The 19643-nt window shown below is 33.8% G+C and overlaps 1 protein-coding gene across 4 annotated transcripts in view; it reads left to right on the top strand.

Annotated features, from left to right (window-relative positions):
* The window catches only part of LOC150079116 (serine/threonine-protein phosphatase 4 regulatory subunit 1-like), a 672615-nt gene extending 659992 nt beyond the window's left edge, over positions 1–12623 (top strand). For all 4 annotated transcript variants that reach the window (XM_090384028.1, XM_090384027.1, XM_090384026.1 and 1 more), the window contains 2 exons: positions 604–743; positions 12494–12623. In XM_090384028.1, the coding sequence (XP_090240154.1) occupies positions 604–743; positions 12494–12508 (155 nt within the window). In that variant the 3' untranslated portion in view covers positions 12509–12623. The remainder of the gene's footprint in view (positions 1–603; positions 744–12493) is intronic.
* Positions 12624–19643: the final 7020 nt, after the last annotated feature.

Below are 19643 nucleotides of genomic sequence, written 5' to 3'. Positions count from 1 at the left end.
GGAAACATTTGCACATCTCCAATCAAAAATTAGTTTCCCTGAATGCAAGAATGATCTTATAATTATGACTAAAGGTTTGCTTATCTCTTTTGCTGCCTTTCTTAATATAATTGGATAGATCCCATCCATTCCAGGTGCCTTACTATTAGAATTTGATAACTTCTGGCATCTCCACCACTAAAATGGGGCTCAAACTTATTAAGAAACTAACTCAACTTTTACTTGTAAATGCTATAAATGAGTACCAAATTTTGTAGCCTCCTACCAGACATCTGCAGATTCTTAAGAAATTTCCATATCCATTGCATTACATATATAATTATCTGGAATCCACTGCAAATATGTTAATCATCATCAGTCATCATTCCGCTGTTCCATGGATCAGTGTAAGAAGCCTCATAATTGAGGCTTCTTTTTCTGCTAAAGGCAATAAATTTAATCTGCCGGTCTGCCAAACCTGTTGCATAAATGTGTTAATGTATCAATAAAATAAATGCATTGCTCTTCCTCTTCTTCCCCCCCCCCCAACTTTCATCAGATCTGTAATTTAGTTTAATTATATTGAAATTAACTGGATGGTTTGCCTTTTTCCTCTCTTTACAGAATATTTTCCGAAGATTCAGAATTTACATTATCAGTTGTTAGTCAGAGTTATGTGTTCTCTTCAGAGTGATCTTGACAGAGATGTGCGCTATTATGCTCATTTATCAGCAGAAAGTTTTCCTGTTCTTCCCAAAGAAGGAGTAAGTTTTTGCTTACTTTTTTTTTTTTTTTTTTTTTGACTTATTTGCTTATTTTAAGCTTGATAAAAATATTGTGTGTTATTTACCACTTAATTTCTTTCTTTTGACTCTGTATAAGTCTGGTGCTAAAAAACTTCATGCTGCAGAAAATATATAACTATCATACAGGTAGTATAAGTGCATGATTTTTGTACATAGCTATGATGCAGAGGTGTCAAACTCAAAAGTGCGTATGGATTGCACAAACTATATGGAGAGCTGCAAAAGTGCAGCCTGTGAGTCCACCAGAACTGTTTGTGTGGCCTTCATGAACTCCATGAGCTAGTGGCAGAACTAGGGCAGAGCAGGTCCCGAGGCCTGTACTTAAAAGAGACTCTGAAAAGCAGACTAAAAGTGCAGGAGTAAAAAATAGAAAGGGTAAGAAACAGTAAGAAATATGAAATTATTATTTTTATTTCTATTTTGCCACAGTGAGGTTAAGAGTTATAATAAGGGTAACAGCATATTATATAGAAGTGTATTTCACACTTCCTGTTAAATATATTAAATAAATTTAATTAATTGTTGCTATAAATTAATATTAATTAAAGAAAATTTATGTTAAATTATTAATATTAAATTAAAATAATATTTTAATTTAATATTAATAATTAATTTTGTGACTAACTTCAAAACGAGTTACCATGTATTGCACTACCTCGAACAAGTAACGCTTCACTTATTCGAGGGTAGTGCAATACATGGTAACTTGTTGTGAAGGTAGTTACAACATTTTTCTGGCTTATGTTACCCATTTATGGACTAATTCAATGGAAAGGTTTGGTGAAACACAAGTAGTTGCTCTTGACATCTCAAAGGCTTTCGATTGTGTTTGGCATAAAGGTCTTCTAAACAAGCTTCCATCTTATGTTTTGCCAACTGTTTTTAGTAATTGGTTATCCAGTTTTCTCTCTGACCCCTCACTTTAGGCAATGGTAGAAGGCTCTCTGTCTTCTAATTTCTCCACTAATCCTGGTGTTGCCCAAGGTTCAGTTCTTTCTTCCACTCTTTTCTTGTATATTAATGACCTTCTTCCATTGATTTAAAATCCTATCCATGGTTTTGCTGATGATAGCACATTGCATTCCACCTTCCAATTATTTGGACTGGACTAACTAGATCTGTGTTTTAAATATATGTATTTATGTATATTGTATAAGTGGATTCACATATATATGTCTCTGAGTACGGTATTGTCTGATATAGTGGGGATGCCAGTTTTTGGCAGGGATTTATTAATAAATAAATAAAAAGTTCAGCTGTGTGATACAGTTCTTGGTACTGCAGACACAAGCTTTGGAAGCTGGTAGACAATCACTAATGATTAAAGAAGACTAGTATGAATAGGCCAGTTCATCCCTAGTTAGCCCACATTTCATCACTGAGTGGTTTTTAAAGACTCCAAATTTGCATTACATGAACTGCAAGGCTCCGTTGCCTTATAATGGAGTGGGTACATAGAGTACTCAAAGAGGATAGGTGCTTCAGGGTGTGAATCTCATAACTAATTGGTCTTTTAAGTCAGTGTACTCGAAGAGGCCATTGGAAATGTCAACTAAGCATATTTCAACAAATATGAAGATACACTTGCAACAGATCTGTTTTCATCTTCTGATTGCAATTTACTCTAAGAATATTTCCACAGTATGGAATTCGGCTTTCTGAATTATATTTCATTTATTAAAAAGACTTTTTCCCCAGGCTCGACATCACATTGAGATTGCATGCACTGATTGCAATTTCTCACTAGCTACTTTTCGTGGCAGGAACTCCAAATTCACATTACATGAACTGCAGAGCTTCGGTGCCTTATAATGGAGCAGGTACATGAAGTGCAGAACTTCAGTATCTTGTAATGGAGTGGAAATTAGTTCTGTAATTCTGCAGTTATCTGTAAGTATTATTATTATTGCTCTTATATTATTTCTCCCTGATTGGGGGTTCCAACTTGTGACGGGTATTGCTACCAAGTACACAGGGTGGTCATTGTTATGTCTGGTGTTACTGTTGGTCGAGGAACTCTCTGACTTTTCTACAGGTGTTCAGGATTGCGACTTTCTAGAGTTCCTTGTAGGTATTTGCTGGAAGACTTATTGTTGCTAGGCTATTATATAGGGTCTTTGGCACCATACCTGTGGTTGACATGGGATGGTTGTTACTTGTTGCATATGCCACATATCTTTGATCTCCTGTCCATTCATGTACTTCCTGATTTTTTCCCCATGGGTTTTCTGCAGGTTGCCAGTGTTGGGTACCGCTATGTCAATCAGATAGGTAGCCTTTTCCTTCTTGTCCACAAGGGTTATGTCCGGTCTGTTGTGTGGGATTGTCCTATCCGTTATTATGGCACGGTCCCAGTACAGCTTGTGGGTTCGAGTTTCTAGTACTGCCTGGGGTTCGTACTTGTAGTATGGTACACTTTCTCCGAACAGCTGGTATTTCCTTGCTAGCTTCTGATGTATTATTCTGGCTACCTGGTCGTGTCTACGAGTGTACTCAGTCTGGGTGATCACCTTGCACCCCGCGGTGATGTGTTGGATCGTTTCTGAGACCAGGTGGCATCGTTGACGTGTCATTGGACACTCCTGGCTCCTTGGCAATGTATTTTCTATAGTTTTTGGTGTTGATTACCTGGTCTTAGATGGCAAGCATGAATCCTTCAGTCTCAGGGAAGAGCATCCCACTCGTGAGCCATGCATTGGAAGCAGTTTTATCTATGTGATCTTGTTGGAGATCATTGTAGTGTCTGCCATCGAATGTCTTCTCTGTCCATCTTTCTAGCTTCGTTTGTACCTCCTGGTTGGGGTGGGAACTCCTCGCATAGTTATTATTATTATTAGCATATGATGCAAGGAAGCCTGAGGCTTATGCTGCATCGGCCAAAACATTTTCCTGAATTACCCTGAGAAAGAGAGAGAGAGAGAGAGAGAGAGAATCAGAAGTAGAAGGGAATCACCAAGAAAGAGAAGAATGATGATATCCAGCTCAGGACCCTGCGTGTGCCAAGCCCATACTCACCAGATGTGAGTGAATAGTGACAGGGATGCCAGAAAAGCTAGCTGGGACCACCTAGTACAATAATTTTAAAATATACATAGTTAAGTTATTATTTTTATCTTGTAATATTTTAATTAAATTTTTAAAGGACAGTTATAAATAACTGGGGTACCAATAGTCCAAGGGAATTTATGAAATGTTCATCCAATTTTGGAACATAAGTAACACATTAGACAGAACTATTATGGTGGAGGGGGGGGATTAGATAAATTAACATGAAATAAAAGACTATGATATGTGGAATGTGGTTATGACCTGTGTCTAACATTTAAAAAAAAAAAAAAAAAAAAAACTGATCAAAATTCCCACAACTTGATAAAAACACCTTTGTCTCATTTATTGATATCTGAAAAACACTAAGAAATGAAAATTTGAAATGACTAATGTTTTGTGGAAGGGAAGGGGGATAAGATTATGTAGTTCTTACAGATTATTTGTGCCAACAGAATATCCGCATCCTGTACAAAGTTTTAAATCCTCATAGCTGCCAACTCTCTGGGTTTCAGTGGAGAAGTTTTTCACTCTGTTTGGACTCTGCCATCCTACTGTCATAATATAGATGGCACTATAGAGTTTCTTTTTATAAAAAAAATAGTAACACCATTTTAAAAACCAGAATTTTCAAAAAAAATAGTGCATTTCTTCTTATTGGTTTTGTTAATGGATACAGTCCTGCCATTGAAAAAAGAAAAAAAAAAGTAAACTTTATTCTGCAGGTTTTTCATTTCTGACACATTTTCCATTGCATTGGAAAATGAAAGGATCATTTAGGTAGAAATGGAATTCTGAAGGAAACAGCATTAAGGGAAAATCATGAGTAACCAACCTGCTTAATTATTTTGACAGAGAGAAAGAGAGAGTCACTCATCAGCTGGATGTAGGAAATAATATCAACATTGTTTACTTGGATTTCAGAAAACCATTTGATTCAATCCCACATGAAAGGTTACTGTAATAAACTGGAGCATGTTGGAATTGCAAGAAAAACCCTTAGGTGGCTGCAAAACACACCAAATTTGAAATAAATATTTTAAAAAATTTGGAAATGGAAGTAAATAATAGTATCTAATATATATATATATATATATTAATTATTTGAAAAATTAATAATAATTAAAATAAATTAATTTAAATTAATAGAAAAATATATACAGTGAAACTTCCCTTTAATGGACAGCCATGGGGAATGAAAATGTGTCCGTTAGAGAGAAGTGTCCGCTAACAAGAAGTCTGAGGGAGAAAAAAAAAAAAAAAGAAAGAAAGAAAAATCGTTAAACGTTTAATGTAAAATTAAATTAAAATATATACAGATTTTGAACAATATTTTTGTAAATAACATACAATTACATACGCAAGAGATAAAGAAAAATCGTTAAACGTTTAATGTAAAATTAAATTAAATTATATACAGATTTTGCACAATATTTTTGTAAATAATATACATACGATTGTGCTATGCATATTATGACTTTATCTTAAGAAAAATACATAGAGTAATCACTTATTTTCTTCTGCACCTTCTTCCGGCTGATAATTTTGTTTTCAACACTTGTTTGGAGTGAAGAAACCATCGAAAGTCCTTCAGTAAGATACTTCAGTGGCGAAAAACATTTTTAAACGATTGATTTGTATGAGCGCTTCTTCTATTTTCATCGGTGGTTTGTCGTTAATATGTTCTTCGACAGAATGACCTCCTTCCATTTCTTCATCCTCACGAGGAACTTCTTGAAAAATATCGATGATAATGTCGATGATATCTAGAGCACCATCTTCTGTAGGGAGGTTTGAGTCTATATCTTTGTAGCCAGGGTCACTTGTAGCGGAAATATCGTACATTATCAATAGATGTTGAAGTTCTTGTTCTTCTTTGTGCTCCACATTGCTGTTCACAACTTCAATTTTTGTGATTGAGAAGCCAGACTTTACAAAACAGTTCACGACAGTTTGTTTTCTAATTGCGTTTACTGAAGAGAAAATCCATTGAATCGCATCTAGGATGCTGATTTTCTTTGCAAGGTCACTGGCACATGTTACATCGTTCATGTTTGCAATGAGATGTCTTAAAAAACGTTTTCTGTAGTGAAGTTTAAAATTTTTTATTATCCCTTGATCCAAGGGCTGACACTCTGCAGATATGTTTGGTGGCAGAAAAATTATTTGAATGTTGGACAATTCAATGTGCGGGTGAGATCCAGCATTATCCATGAAAAGAATAATTTTTCTGTTTTGACGAATCATGTTTTCATTAAAGTGACTTATCCATTCGCTCATGATATCTCGTGTCATCCACGCTTTTTGATTAGACTTCCAGTCAACATCAAGAAGATTCAACTTTATGCCCTTGAAACAACGAGGATTTTGTGGGTTTCCTATAACAAGAGGTTGTTCAAAGTCTCCCAGCATATTTGTACACAATAGTACAGTCAAGCGTTCCTTAGAAATTTTTCCGCCCTGGCACTTTTCGTTTTTTAGACTCATTGTGTTTTCAGGAAGAGCTTTAAAAAAACAACCCTGTTTCTTCACAGTTGTACATATCCTTAGCTTCAAAATCACGACATAAATCTTCCAATTTGACAGTCCACTCTGTTACAACCCCAGTATCAACAGATCCACCTCACTTACGGTTTTCCAAGAAATTTTATGCCGAGTTTTGAACTTGTCTAGCCATCCCACAGAAGCTTTGAACTCATTTACTCCCATAGATTTCACAACCTCCAAAGCCTTTTCCCTAATAATAGGCCCATTAATGGGAATTTTTTTAGCATGTGCGCGACAAATTTGAAGTCCAACAGTTTTCGGGAATGATTTTGAACCTGATCATTTACGTGTTGCCAAAATTGGTTGAGCAGTTCATTTTTTTCCTTTAGGATGTCGCTTACCTGCTTCTTCCCGATTTTGAATTTTACAGCGAGATTGCGAACACTATTTTTTTGCCGATCATAAGCATTAATGAGTTCGACTTTATCTTTTAAAGTTAAATGTTTACGAGAAGACATTGTGCACTTCACACGACACTGAACAAAACTGAAACTGAAAAGACGAAAGGCCGACCATACCCCCCCCCCCTGCACACACCGAATTCATTTGAAGTTTTACATGTGCCTTAAAATTCTTGAAAAAGGGTTTAGAACCGCGACGTAAACCTTGATAAAATTCAGAGAATCGGAAATAGAAAATAAACACACGATTGAGGCAATACGCGGAAGAAACGTTCTAGAAAAAGGGCCGTGAGCTCGCCCGCTGTCCGTTATGGGGAGATCAAATTAAGTGCTAATCTAAACGAAACAGTGCAGATTGCCTGCCCGCGTCCGTTACAGAGAATGTCCGCTAGACAGAAGCTGCAAACACGTTAAAACCAATGGAGGTGAGTTGGGGAATTTGAAAATATCCGTTAACGAGAGGTGTCCGTTAGGAGAAGTTTCACTGTATATATTTTATAATTTAAATATATTTATGCACTCTAGCAGAAATATATGCTCGTGCACATGTTTGAAATTTTGCATTTAACAGTTTTTAAACTGTAAAATGTGGAAGAGACTAACAATTTCATCATTACATTTTATGCCTATACTGTTATTTTTTAATTTTCTGTAGAATTAATATTATTTTTGTATTTTTGAATATAAAAGGTGTTAAAAACACATTTTTTAAATATTTAATTTTTTTTATTAAAAAATAAAAAAAAATAAGTATTCTAGTCTATTAAGAAAAGATGAAATATTGGTATTCTTCAAGGTGGATTTAGAAAACCCATGAACTTTTCAAGAAATTAAAAAGAATATTTAGACCTGTCTGGTCATGTACTACCATTTTGGTTACAACTAGGGGTGCTACCAGGGTTAAAGAACATTGAACAGGGACAAGGCATATTAAAATTTGCAGTTAATGTTAAAATCAGTAGAGTAGTTAATGATCAGCATAAAGCAGAACTTCTTCAGGATGACTTAGATAGATTTCAGGGAAGGTCAGAAAAGTGGCAGCTGTGTTTTAATGCAGCAAACTGTGAAGTCTTATACTTGGGAAATATATACCCCAAAATAACTTATACATTTGGTGGGGTTGAACTAAAAACAGTAGAGGAGAAAGACAGGAATTTGGGAGTAACAATATGATTAGGCACGGAACAGTGTAGACAGGCATCAAGGAAGGCCCTTGGTGTTCTGTTCATGTTATGTCAACCTTTTGCTTATGTGGATAGGGAAATTATAATTTCACTGTATAAGGCATTTGTAAGATTGCACCTAAAAGAAGATATAGAATTTCTTGAAAGGGTCCAAAGACAGGCAATACCCCTGGTGAGATTGGCAGTGGGGTGTCCATATGAGGAAAGAATTTGAATATGGACTACTGAGCTTGGTAACTAGACACCTCAGAGGAGACCTAATTGATGTGTATAAGACTGTGAGAGAAGAAAGCAAAATGAGAGAAAAATTTTCACTGTTACAAATTATTTTTTGTGCCTTGCACAACAAAAGTCTTGGGTTAATACTGATAGATATGTTACAGCCCAGGGATGATACCCTCTCTCAGTTTAGAAACTTCTCAAATCCCCCCCCCTTTAATTACTCTAACTTGATTGCTGATAGTCTAGAACTATGAGCTGTAACACCACCCTCCCTTGTTGACAAATTAGGAAAGGACACCTTCCATGTGAAACAACTACAGTGAGAGAAAGATGCAGCTCATATAATTATGATGAGCATCAAAACAGGTTGACGTAGCAAATTTATTGTAAGCTGTTTTATACATATGGTTTAAAAAAATTTTTTTTTAGTGTATTTCTACTGCCATTGAGGTGATACGGTGTTGGTATGATCCAATAACGTGTTACAACTGCAAATACTTTTCAATATGCTCGTAGCTATATGACTTTATGAATATATTTAGTAAAATTATGAATGTGATATGGCAGCTCCAAAAGTCTGCTAACTCTAAACAGAATTCAAAAATAGCAAGTTATCCAATTGAATTTTCATAAGCATTAACTTGAATTTAGTTATAATCATATTTGGAGAGCTGGTTCATCATCTAGTAGTTTCAGTTGAAGAATGAGTTTTTTTTTTTTTTTAACCAAACCGGAGTGAATTAATTTTGCAAAAAAAAAAAAAAAAAAAAAATCTAGTACTCAGAAACAGATATTTTGCAGTATCATTTCTGTCAGATACAGTGTGAGAACCTACCAGACATTATGAAAGAAGAAATCCATATTCTTGTTCACGGAATTGACAAGTGCACAAGGAAACATGAAACATAGTTATCCCATCATTCTTGAAATTTTATTAATAACTCATAACAGTGCTAAATGAAAGAGAATCTTCTTCCCTTAGCACTGTTATGAGTTAAATGGAGAATAAATTTGTCTAACAGACAATTCACCTAGGTGAAAAAAAAAACATGCTGAGTTCAGATTTTTCCTTTCTAATGAAGCTTTGGATAACCAAAATCTGAACCATAGTTTTCATTGTTAAAACAAACTTTGAATCAGCATTTCGGATTATGTGTGAAGTCTGAAACGGTTTCTTTCTTGAAGCAGTCGTAATCAATGATTGTCTAACAGACAGTCTGAAGAAAAATCCACTACAAGAAAAAATTGAGGTAAGCTAATGTTTCAATGCAAATTGTATTGCTTAACAGTCCTATATCTGTATTTTAATGTAAAATGTGTGCACTCAGTGAAATTTAAATTATTGTGCAGTGTGGACCTTAAAAACATCCTGCTGCTACTTGCAGAAAATCTCCTGCTTTTCTTAGGGAAAATCTTTTATTTTTCTTTTATTTTTCTTTTTTTTTTTTTTTTAGTTTCAGGTTGGCAGCTATGAATTCTATTAATAGACACTCAGGAAACTCCTTTAAGAAGTGCAAATTAGATGTCAGTCTGAATGAGAAAAAATGTGAAATTTCCTGTACAATTAAAGAAAATGAGATGAGTTTGTGCTAATTGGATTAACTCTTTATTGTATGGCACTGTTCTGAACTGAGTTGAATGTGATGAATTTCATAAATAGATATACAAAAGGTGAATGCATACAGAATTAAAATTGTACATATTTTAAAAGCATTTAGAAAATTATAAATTTCTGAAGCTATTTTGCCTCCTTTTCAGCTAGCACTTTTGAAGGATGCAAATTTGTAAAATCGGATGCAAAAATAATCCCCTAAAATGGAATAAAAATTATTATTATTTGTTACTGCACATTTCTAATTCATAATCTATATGCTGAAGCGCATGACCCATTTCTTTTTATCAAAAGACAACTTACATTATGCTAGGCATATAAAATAATCAGATCTGTGTCTGAATGCACAAACTGTTAGATACATTTCTTTCCCTAATAATGCACATTCTATGAAAACTGCCATACCAGTAAACTAACTTAATAGGCATGAAAATAAAACAACTGTTAGCAGACTTAAACCTATCTTTTGGTATTAGTATTAGCAGTGTCATATTATGTAAGAAAGCAAGCTTATAGCATCAGTTAAAAAAAAAAATTCACTTTCCTCATCATATGTCCATCACTTGTCTCACCTCTTAGGAGAGGATGCCAACTTACCAGAATTGGTTTTTTTTTGTTTTTTTTTTTTACCTAAAGAAAATTAAACTAATGATGTATTTTTAAATATAATCCATTAATTATATAATAGATACAATATATATACTAAAAGGGGCAGTATGGCTCTGACAGCCCTTGTGACATTCAACTTCCATTCTACCACCTTCTTTAACTAGTTGTAGTTGTAATTTTCTACAGAAAGAATTTAAATTGTTTTCTTACAGCTTTAGGGGCTGTAAAAACTGAGACTGTACTCTGTTGTACCAATTTCACATTGACTTCAAAGGGCTTTGCTGCATCTTATCAGAAATTTCAAACAGCATGTCCTCCATTTAAGTAATAGGTCTACTACTTCTTGCCACATCTGCCACTGAACCAGTTTTTCGAAATTTATTTACTAAATAACAGTATCACAATGTGGCATGTCAGTACCCTTGAATGGGAACCTATCCTGAAATTTTTATCTTCCTTTTTCCAGATACTTGGCACCTTCCCAGAAAACTTACTCAGTTTAAAAAGTTTGTTATTCAATTATTAACATTATTATTATTATTATTATTATTATTATTGCTCTTATATTATTTCTCCATGATTGGGGGATTCCACTCCGTGATGGGTACTGCTACCAAGTACACAGGGTTATTGTAATGTCTGGTGTTACTGTTGGTCGAGGAAATCTCTGACTATCCTACAGGTGTTCAGGATTGCGACTTTCTGTAGTTCCTTGTAGGTGTTCTCTGGGAGACCTATTGCTGCTAGGCTGCTATGTGGAGTCTTTGGCACCATACCGGTGGTTGACATGATGATTTGGATGGTCGATACTTCTTGCATATGCCACATCTCCTTGACTTCATGTCTCAGGTTCGTGTACTTCCTAATTTTTTTCTCATGGGTTTTCTGGACATTGCTAGTGTTGGGCACCGCTATGTCAATCAGGTAGGTAGCCTTTTCCATCTTGTCCACAAGGGTTATGTCCAGTCTGTTGTGCGGTATGGTCTTATCTATTATTATGGCGTGGTCCCAGTACAGCTTGTGGGTTCAGGTCTCTAGTACTACGTGGGGTTCGAACTTGTAGTGTAATACACTTTCTTTGGTCAACTGGTATTCCCTCGCTAGCTTCTGATGTATTATCCTGGTTACCTGGTCATATCTATGAGTGTACTCAGTCTGGGTAATCACCTTACATCCCCCTGTGATGTGTTGGATCGTTTCATCTGACATTCCGGACTCCTTTGTGATGTATTTTCTATAGTTTATGGTGTTGATTACCTGGTCTTGGATGGCCAGCATGAATCCTTCGGTCTTGGTGTCGAAATGATCTTGATGGAGGTCATTGTAGTGTCTTCTTTGCCCATCTTTTTAACTTTGTTTCTTGTGCCGTCTGGGTGGGTTGGGGTTCCTCGCTTAGGTTGAGTGGGGTATACCACTTATCTGTCTTCCTTATGGCCTGGTGGAGTGGTGTTCTCGAAGTAATTCTTCAGGTTAACTATCGCTGTTTTCTGTTGCTCTATCAGTAATAGTATACTGTTGAAGAAGGAGACAGCAGTCTCCGAAAGTTTCAGGTTTTATCGCTTTTAATCCAGTTTATTTTAGATAATTTTATTGCTTCGGTATTTTTAACGTTTTATCGTAGTTTATTTTATCGTAATTTATTGTAATATTTTAGTCTTCCGATAGTTTATTACAGTATTTCATTATATTTTATTTTTATAGTAAAAATTTTTAATTCCTTGGCTGGTGTTTGTCTTTAATTATTGCAGTATGGAATTTCCCAGCCCCATAGGCCTGTTTGAAGATATAGTGAATGTTAAAATCAAAAGCTAATTAATTGATAAAAACTTTAATTACTGAATCAACAGTTTTTTGTCTTTGGATATTATTAACTGGGATTAGTGTTCCAGGGTGTTTCCATAATGACTGGCTGCTGTGGCAAAGCAATTGTCGGCATAAACCTGTGTGTGTGTGTGTGTGTGTGTGTGTGTGTGTGTGTGTGTGTGTGTGTGTGTGTGTGTGTGTGTGCGTGTGTGCGTGCGTGCGTGCGCATGCACACACTTGCTCATTTATTTGATGATTTAGTAAATACAGATTTCTGGTTTTCAGGTACTTCCTGTATGAGAAGAACAGCTTATATTTATCCTGTTATGATTATTGACTGGTGCTCTTTTCCCTCGTGTATCAGAAAAGTTAGCCTGCCTTGTTCCCGACTGCTCCATCCAAAGGAGTAAATAATCCATCCAATAATTGTTTTATAAAACTGGTGCTGCACCTTTGCCTTTGTGCTGTTGTGTGGAAAAAATAAGTTATCAGTAAAGGAAATTAGATTTTAGATTAGTTGATTTTTATATTTGCTCATGCATTCTGTGATATTAGAATGATCTGCATTTGAAATAAGGTAAAAGTTCTGCAGGTAACTAGTTATGACATGCAGGAAAAATTTTTACATTTAAATGTGCAATCTTATGGAATTTATTTTATTCAAATAATGTTACTTGTAATAAAAGGTTAAAAGTAAGAAATAAAATGGATGTTTTTATCTATTTTCTCTTGTGGCAATTGATGCTCTGTGATAATCACTTCAAATAAAATTTCATCTTGTGCCAGCAAGTATATACATATATTTATCTGTCTGTGTATATATCTGTAAACTATTTTTGTGTATTGAATTTAAGAGCACAACTGCAAGACGGGACTAAGTACTACACAATTAAAGGTGACATAGTTAATTAAAAGCACATGCAAAGCACAAAGTTATTTATGTAAAATAGGATGAGATTGTTAAATTTTGTGTTTCATTTGTGTAAGTAATACGTGTTTTTAAATTTGGAGATCTGTTGATATTTATGTAGTAGCCAAAGAGGTTATATTCTCTTCCTTCCTTTAAATTGGAAAGTAAATTAAATCCTATTAACAAAACAGATTTAATAATTCTTTATCTAACAGTTGATAAAATTGTCATTTGAGCAGTATTTTTTGGTTTAAAACTTATATACTTTGTATTTAAAAAAAAAAATTAAAAATGTACATTTATACAATGTCCGATATAATTCCCTTAAAAAAATATGAAAGAATCAGTAAGGCAGTTACAGGCTTTATTTTTCTAATTAGTCACATGAAATTGAGATTTTCCTAGTAAATGTCATTTAATTAAAGACATTTACATAATATTTTTCTAGTCTAGCATACTGTAAATTTGAGCAATTTCTTATACATATTCACTGAAGTGAAAAATGCGTACTTTGTTATACTTGATATGTTAAAATTGATAAATACGTACCTTAACATAATTGTACTTAGGAATAACTGTTAATTTAAATTCCATCATGAGTGGCATAACATAAGTTCAAATTGAAAGAAAATAAGACACTTTAATGAGTATGAAAATTTTTAATACTTTACACCTTTCCAGGTTACACTAAGTTACATTGTTAAAATTTACAGCAATCTTTTAACCATAGGGACAATATTTCGTGTGTTATTCCTCTCCAGTTTCTGGTCAGATACAAAAAGAAAGTAAAAGATAAATTTATTTATGAAGAAATGTGATAGTGGAAACACATGAAGAACACCATACATTCATGTAATTCCCCATACAAAACTGTAATTATATTTTAGAATTATGATTACTGAAACAAAAGCAGAGTATCTAGAAAAATATGTTATCCATGAGCTGGATGTCACAAGATGAAACATTATTAAATGTATGTAGTTGGCTTTTCGCAGACAGCCTCGAAAGTGGTACTGTTGATGTATGACATGATGTGGAGTTGATGATATTTGTTATTACCAATGGCATTTATTAATGTCAGCTCTTGCAACATAATTTGCTTCCTCTTCTTCCAGCTCACTACATTGTATCCATCAACCTGTGTAAAGTGCTGGAAATAGATCCACAGTCCAATATTCTGATCACCGCATGTGTTTGCTCGGTGGAACTGTTTCCAGCATTTTATTCATGTTGATGAATATGGTGTAATGAGTTGGAAGAAGAAGAAGAAGCAGATTATGTTGCCTGAACTGATATTAACAAATGGCATTTCTGGAAATATTATGTTATTTATTTTTAAAGTGAATATTGTTTCCTATTTATCGATGGTCTAGAAAGTTGTGTGGGGTGAAGAATCAAGTGACTCTGAACAGGTTTTTCTTCCAAAGCATTCAATAGTAAACAGAGCATTCATTTTAATTGAGGTGTATCCTAACTTTTTAAAAATAATATTATCAATAAAATCGTTTCTTGACATAATTACTGGCTTCACTTTCTTTCGGATTGCTGGCTCATTTACACCTACAGAAAACACTGAGAATAGTTCATCACTTTCACCAGTAGTTGAACACTGTGATCACTGTCTGTGGTTTTCTATTAGTAGCCAAACCAGTGATATGTTCCTTATGATGTCACATTCGGGATCCGTAAAAGTTGTCCCCCGCATTTCGCCCCACCCACATTTCGTCTCCCACATTTCGCCCCCAGTAGATAATGAATAGGCTATAGAAATGTAAATAATACACCTACTTTTTTATTAATTCTAATTTATTTTGTTTTAATAGAATGAATCAATCAAAGGTAAAGGTAATCAATCAAAGGTAAAGGTAATCAAATCAAAGGTAATCAATCATAGAATAAATGCACATTATTATTGTTTAAAACTCGAAGTTGTATGCAATGCCTCTAAGGTAATCAATCACATTACGATTTTGAAAATCTTGGACTATTCGTTTGATTCTAGCAGAAATTGCAGCATACTTCTTGTTCCATCAGAAAACCACTCCTGGCTACATGCCACTAACTGAAGATTGTTACTAGTGGAAAAAATAAGCATGTGACCCGGAAGCAGTTCGTCGTGAGAATCATACATTAAAAACTGTTTAATAGATTTGATAATTGAGAGCTATTAAGTGCTCGATAATTCCTATACTCTATTATATTATAAATCAACAGGGATTACCTTTATTTTAGATATAGGAAGCTTCTTTTCCAACTCTCCTAGTCCAACTCGCTTATAATTCTTGAGGAAGGCGATATCAATTTTGCAAAACAGGTGGGACATCTTCCCCACTGTCAGAACCGTAGTGTTCAGACCATGTGGTCTCAACAATGAGCGCTCAAGACTTCTGTCTTCAAACATCATACCTCTGTCAGCAAGGAAACCATTATGTGAATTGGCATAAAATTAGATTTTTGAAGGTCTAAACTGTTTAATAAATATGGACCGATTATTTATTTTGGTCCTGTAGCTGGACTTTAGAGTTAAATTTAGGGGTCTACTCATTATCTACTGGGGGCAAAATGTTCCGGGGGAGAAATGCGGGGGGCCACTTTTCCATAAACCGTCACATTCATGTGTGTGTAAATAAATTTATCCTTTACTTTCTTTTTATATCTGGCTGCTTGGGGTGTGTGTGTGTGGGAGGAAGTAGGATAGTCTCCTGAAATTTTGCACCTTGCTTTGTTTAGCGGATTTCACAAGTTTTTGTTATTGTTGAATATGGTTATGCATTTTACCTTAATGAAATCTCTGGATGTGTGGATATTAAAAAGATTAACTTTTCACAGTGTTTATTTTTCTTCCAGGTAATTTATTAGTTCATTGCAATTGATGTTAAATCCCGGTGAACTGTTAAAAAGTAACTCTTACATATCTGTTTATGATAGCTACCTGGACCCTCTGTTTAAAAATATGGTAATCTAAATAAGCATGTCATGTGAAATGCACTATAGTTTTGTGCAGAGTTTTATATTTCTTAATTTTTTTTAAATTTACAAAATAGTACACAAAATGTACTTTTTTTTGTAATAACTTTTATATTTTCTAGAAGATTATCTATTATCTAGAAAAATTTATTTAAATTCAGTTATTTCCAGAAAAATATCAACAGGGAAAAACAGGACAGTTGTTATGGAGACTGAGTTGTATACTTTTTTAAATAACTTTATTCAGAAAATCTGCTGTGCAGTATAATATATTTTGGAGTTCTCTAAATCCAGCAGTAAGGTTAATAGAAATTGATCCTTTATTCATGCTTTTATTTATTATTATTATTTTTTTAGAAATATCTGCTCGACAGCATATCTTTTCTTATATTCATCCAAATAGACTGCACTTAATAATATATGATTTTAAAAGCAACAATAATAACAATAATCAGATTATTTGCTGTACATTTCCTACTTATGTTGCAGTCAGTGATACCTAGAAATCCTATAAAAGAATTAAGACTTGTTAAACTGAAATACAGATAATCCTCTATTTTACAGATCTCATTTGACTGGATATCTGACTTTCTGGACAGCTCCTCAAGAAATGGGGAAGGGATGGTTTTCTGGATGATTTATATCACATAACTTTTATTAAATCATATGCATTTATGCCAATGGGAAAAGAAATTTTTTATAACTTAATGAATTCTTTTAGATCAAATACTACCACTTTCATTTCCGATATGAAAGAGAGAGATTAACTACAACCAAGATATATTTATAGGCTTATGTTGCTGTATACCTATCATGGCCAGTGGGCCAGGGGATCACAACCTAGTAAATTGAAATTGAACACAATAACTGAGAAAGCACTTAGAATCCTAAATACTGCATGGAAAAGGTTGAAAACATGAATGTATTCTGTCATGGCTCATGACAACAATGAACTCCAGCAGCTACCTCAAAACTGTATTATTATTATTATTATTATTATTATTATATTTCAAGTCAAATGGGTTTATAGCTAAAGCCTTATGCTATGAGAGCTATATAACATCATTTCATTAAGGGCATAGCCTCGTTCTGTATGTAGTATTGAGCAAACTAAGTTGCTACTTTAGTGCATCAATTTCATGTTTTTGAGGCATCTGCTGTAAGTTCCCTTGCTGTTGCACTGTTCTAAATAAAATAAAATAAAATAAAACACTCCACTAGATAAATATATTGCTGTTTTATTTAAAGTGTGTGCCTCTACCCAGACCCAGGATGCAGTGAATACCTGAATAATCCAGTGACAGGAAATATCCACAATATGCAAGATGATGCAGTAAATAAAATGGAATTATGGCTAAAGCCTTATGCTGTGAAAGCTATGTAAAGTTATTCTACATAAAGAACATGGCCTCATTCTGTATGTGTCTATGCTTACCTGTCCATTGATGAGGTCCCAAAATGGTTTAAAACTGGGGCATTTTATACCAAGCAATTCATGGCAGAGTGCCTCCACAATATGAAATTGCTACATTAAGTAGCAAACTTAGTTTGCTTGGTGCTGTGTACAGAATGAGGCTATGCCCTTCATGTACAATGATGATATATATATATATATATATATATATTTTTTTTTTTTTTTTAAATGGGGTAAAACGCCAGAGAAATTGTTGTGAACTGATTTATTTGATAGACCTGGTTCTGCATTTGTAAATTATTATCCAGTTTAATCTTTAGCTTAGCAGTAGTACTGCCCTTATTTGTTACATGAGTAGTATCACCTACCCTGATATCCCAGATTTTAACTTTACTATTTAAAAAAACTATATGGTTTTTTGAATTGTGTTTTGGAATTATGCAAATGTTTGACCATTTACCAAAAAAGTGCAATATTTATTAATTTTATTTATTTTTTAATTTTAATAATTCAAAATTTTGTAAATGTTTAACCACTAAAAATAATCATTAGTTTTAATGAAATAAAAATAAAAATTTAATTATGCTTAAATTTTTATAAAAACATTGGCTAGATAAAACAGAAACATGAAACTATTAATCTCTGCTGAATTTATATTTGTGAAGGCATTCATTGTATGAAACTTCAGCATTACTCTAACACGAAAAACTAAGCTAATATTTACAAAAAAAAAAAACCTTGAAATTAATGTCTTTCAATAAAAAATCAAATTATTATTAGTTTTTTTTTTGGGGTTACTGTGGTGGCTCCTTCCCAGAATACAGATCAAATATTATAAAAACGATATAGTAATATGACACTATTCATCTCTTTTCTCCCTCCATGTTCTTGTGACTCACTATGTCAAAATTCTGCATGACTCAAACACAAAATAACAGTGATACATTGTGCTCTTATCTGTTAATGATAATTTTTATTTTTCTTATGAATAGTCTTCACACTTTACCATCTGCATGTGTATTGTTACTAAGACATCTCATTTATGAATCACTGCCAACTAAGTTCATTAAGTAATTACTATGCACCAGTATGTAGTATTCTGGTTAATGGTGTGTGTAACAACACACGTTTCATCCAATTGTGTCAATCCTTTTTCTTTTGTAGATTTGTAAAATGTGATTTTTAGGTGTTTTTTTTTTTTTTTTTTTTCTCTCCTGTTAATGCATCAGTTTTACTGTCATGATGCATTACATCAAAATAACCTTCTGGCTTTTTTTTTTTTTTTTTTTTTTTCAAAAAAATGGGTTACTGTGGTGGTTCCTTCCCAGAATGCAGCTACACTAGGATTAACTGATCTACATTTTTGTGGCCACAAATTCCAAAAATTCTGCTCTGTTTTGTGACTATATTACCCATATCCATGATATTGCTTTCTTGTAGAAAATTTTCCATTATGATTAAAAAAATATATGTGTGTTTGAAATGAAGCAATGAACTGAACTTGGATTGATGCAAGTGGAGTAATGTAAGTGATATTGCCTACCCTTTCAGGCCTCCTCAGTTTACATAAGGTGAACAAACAAAAAGAAAAAAAAAAGACAAGCAAAATTAAGAAGGCACAACAGCTGATTTCAAATCATGGCTTTCAGGAATTAAATATTTTTCTGCAAGTTACTACTGCTGGGTTTTATTGGAGGTCAAGCAATGAAACTTGGTGACTGTGGTAATGATTTGCATAATATATGCTATCTAATCAGAGTAAAAAGAAATCACGGCAATTAAGTATTAGTGAAAAGTTAAAAATTATATACTAATTAGAGGCAGGATATTCACTAAGATTGTTGAATGGTGACAAAAATTAATTTTCAGTGTCTGATATGAAGAAAATCAAAGAAAAATTTTAAAAATTTACTTCAAAATTAGGCGCTAATCCTTCTTATAGTGTGATATCTAAGGGAAATTTGAAGTTTGCCACTGATATCAAGTTAGATGAAATGGTGTATATGCAGCAGTGTGCAACAGAGGAGTTACAATTAAAGCAGAGGGACTTGCTGGATATCATCATTCTTCTTTCTTGCTTTCTTGGTGATTCCCTTCTACTTCTGACTCTCTCTCTCTCTCTCTCTCTCTCTCTCTCTCTCTCT

This window comes from Mastigoproctus giganteus, chromosome 10 (genome assembly GCF_048544385.1).
Source record: "Mastigoproctus giganteus isolate SK-2022 chromosome 10, ASM4854438v1, whole genome shotgun sequence".
Taxonomy (NCBI): Eukaryota; Metazoa; Arthropoda; class Arachnida; order Uropygi; family Thelyphonidae; genus Mastigoproctus; species Mastigoproctus giganteus.
Note: the sequence above shows the minus strand (reverse complement) of the source record. Positions and strands in the feature narration are given on the sequence as shown.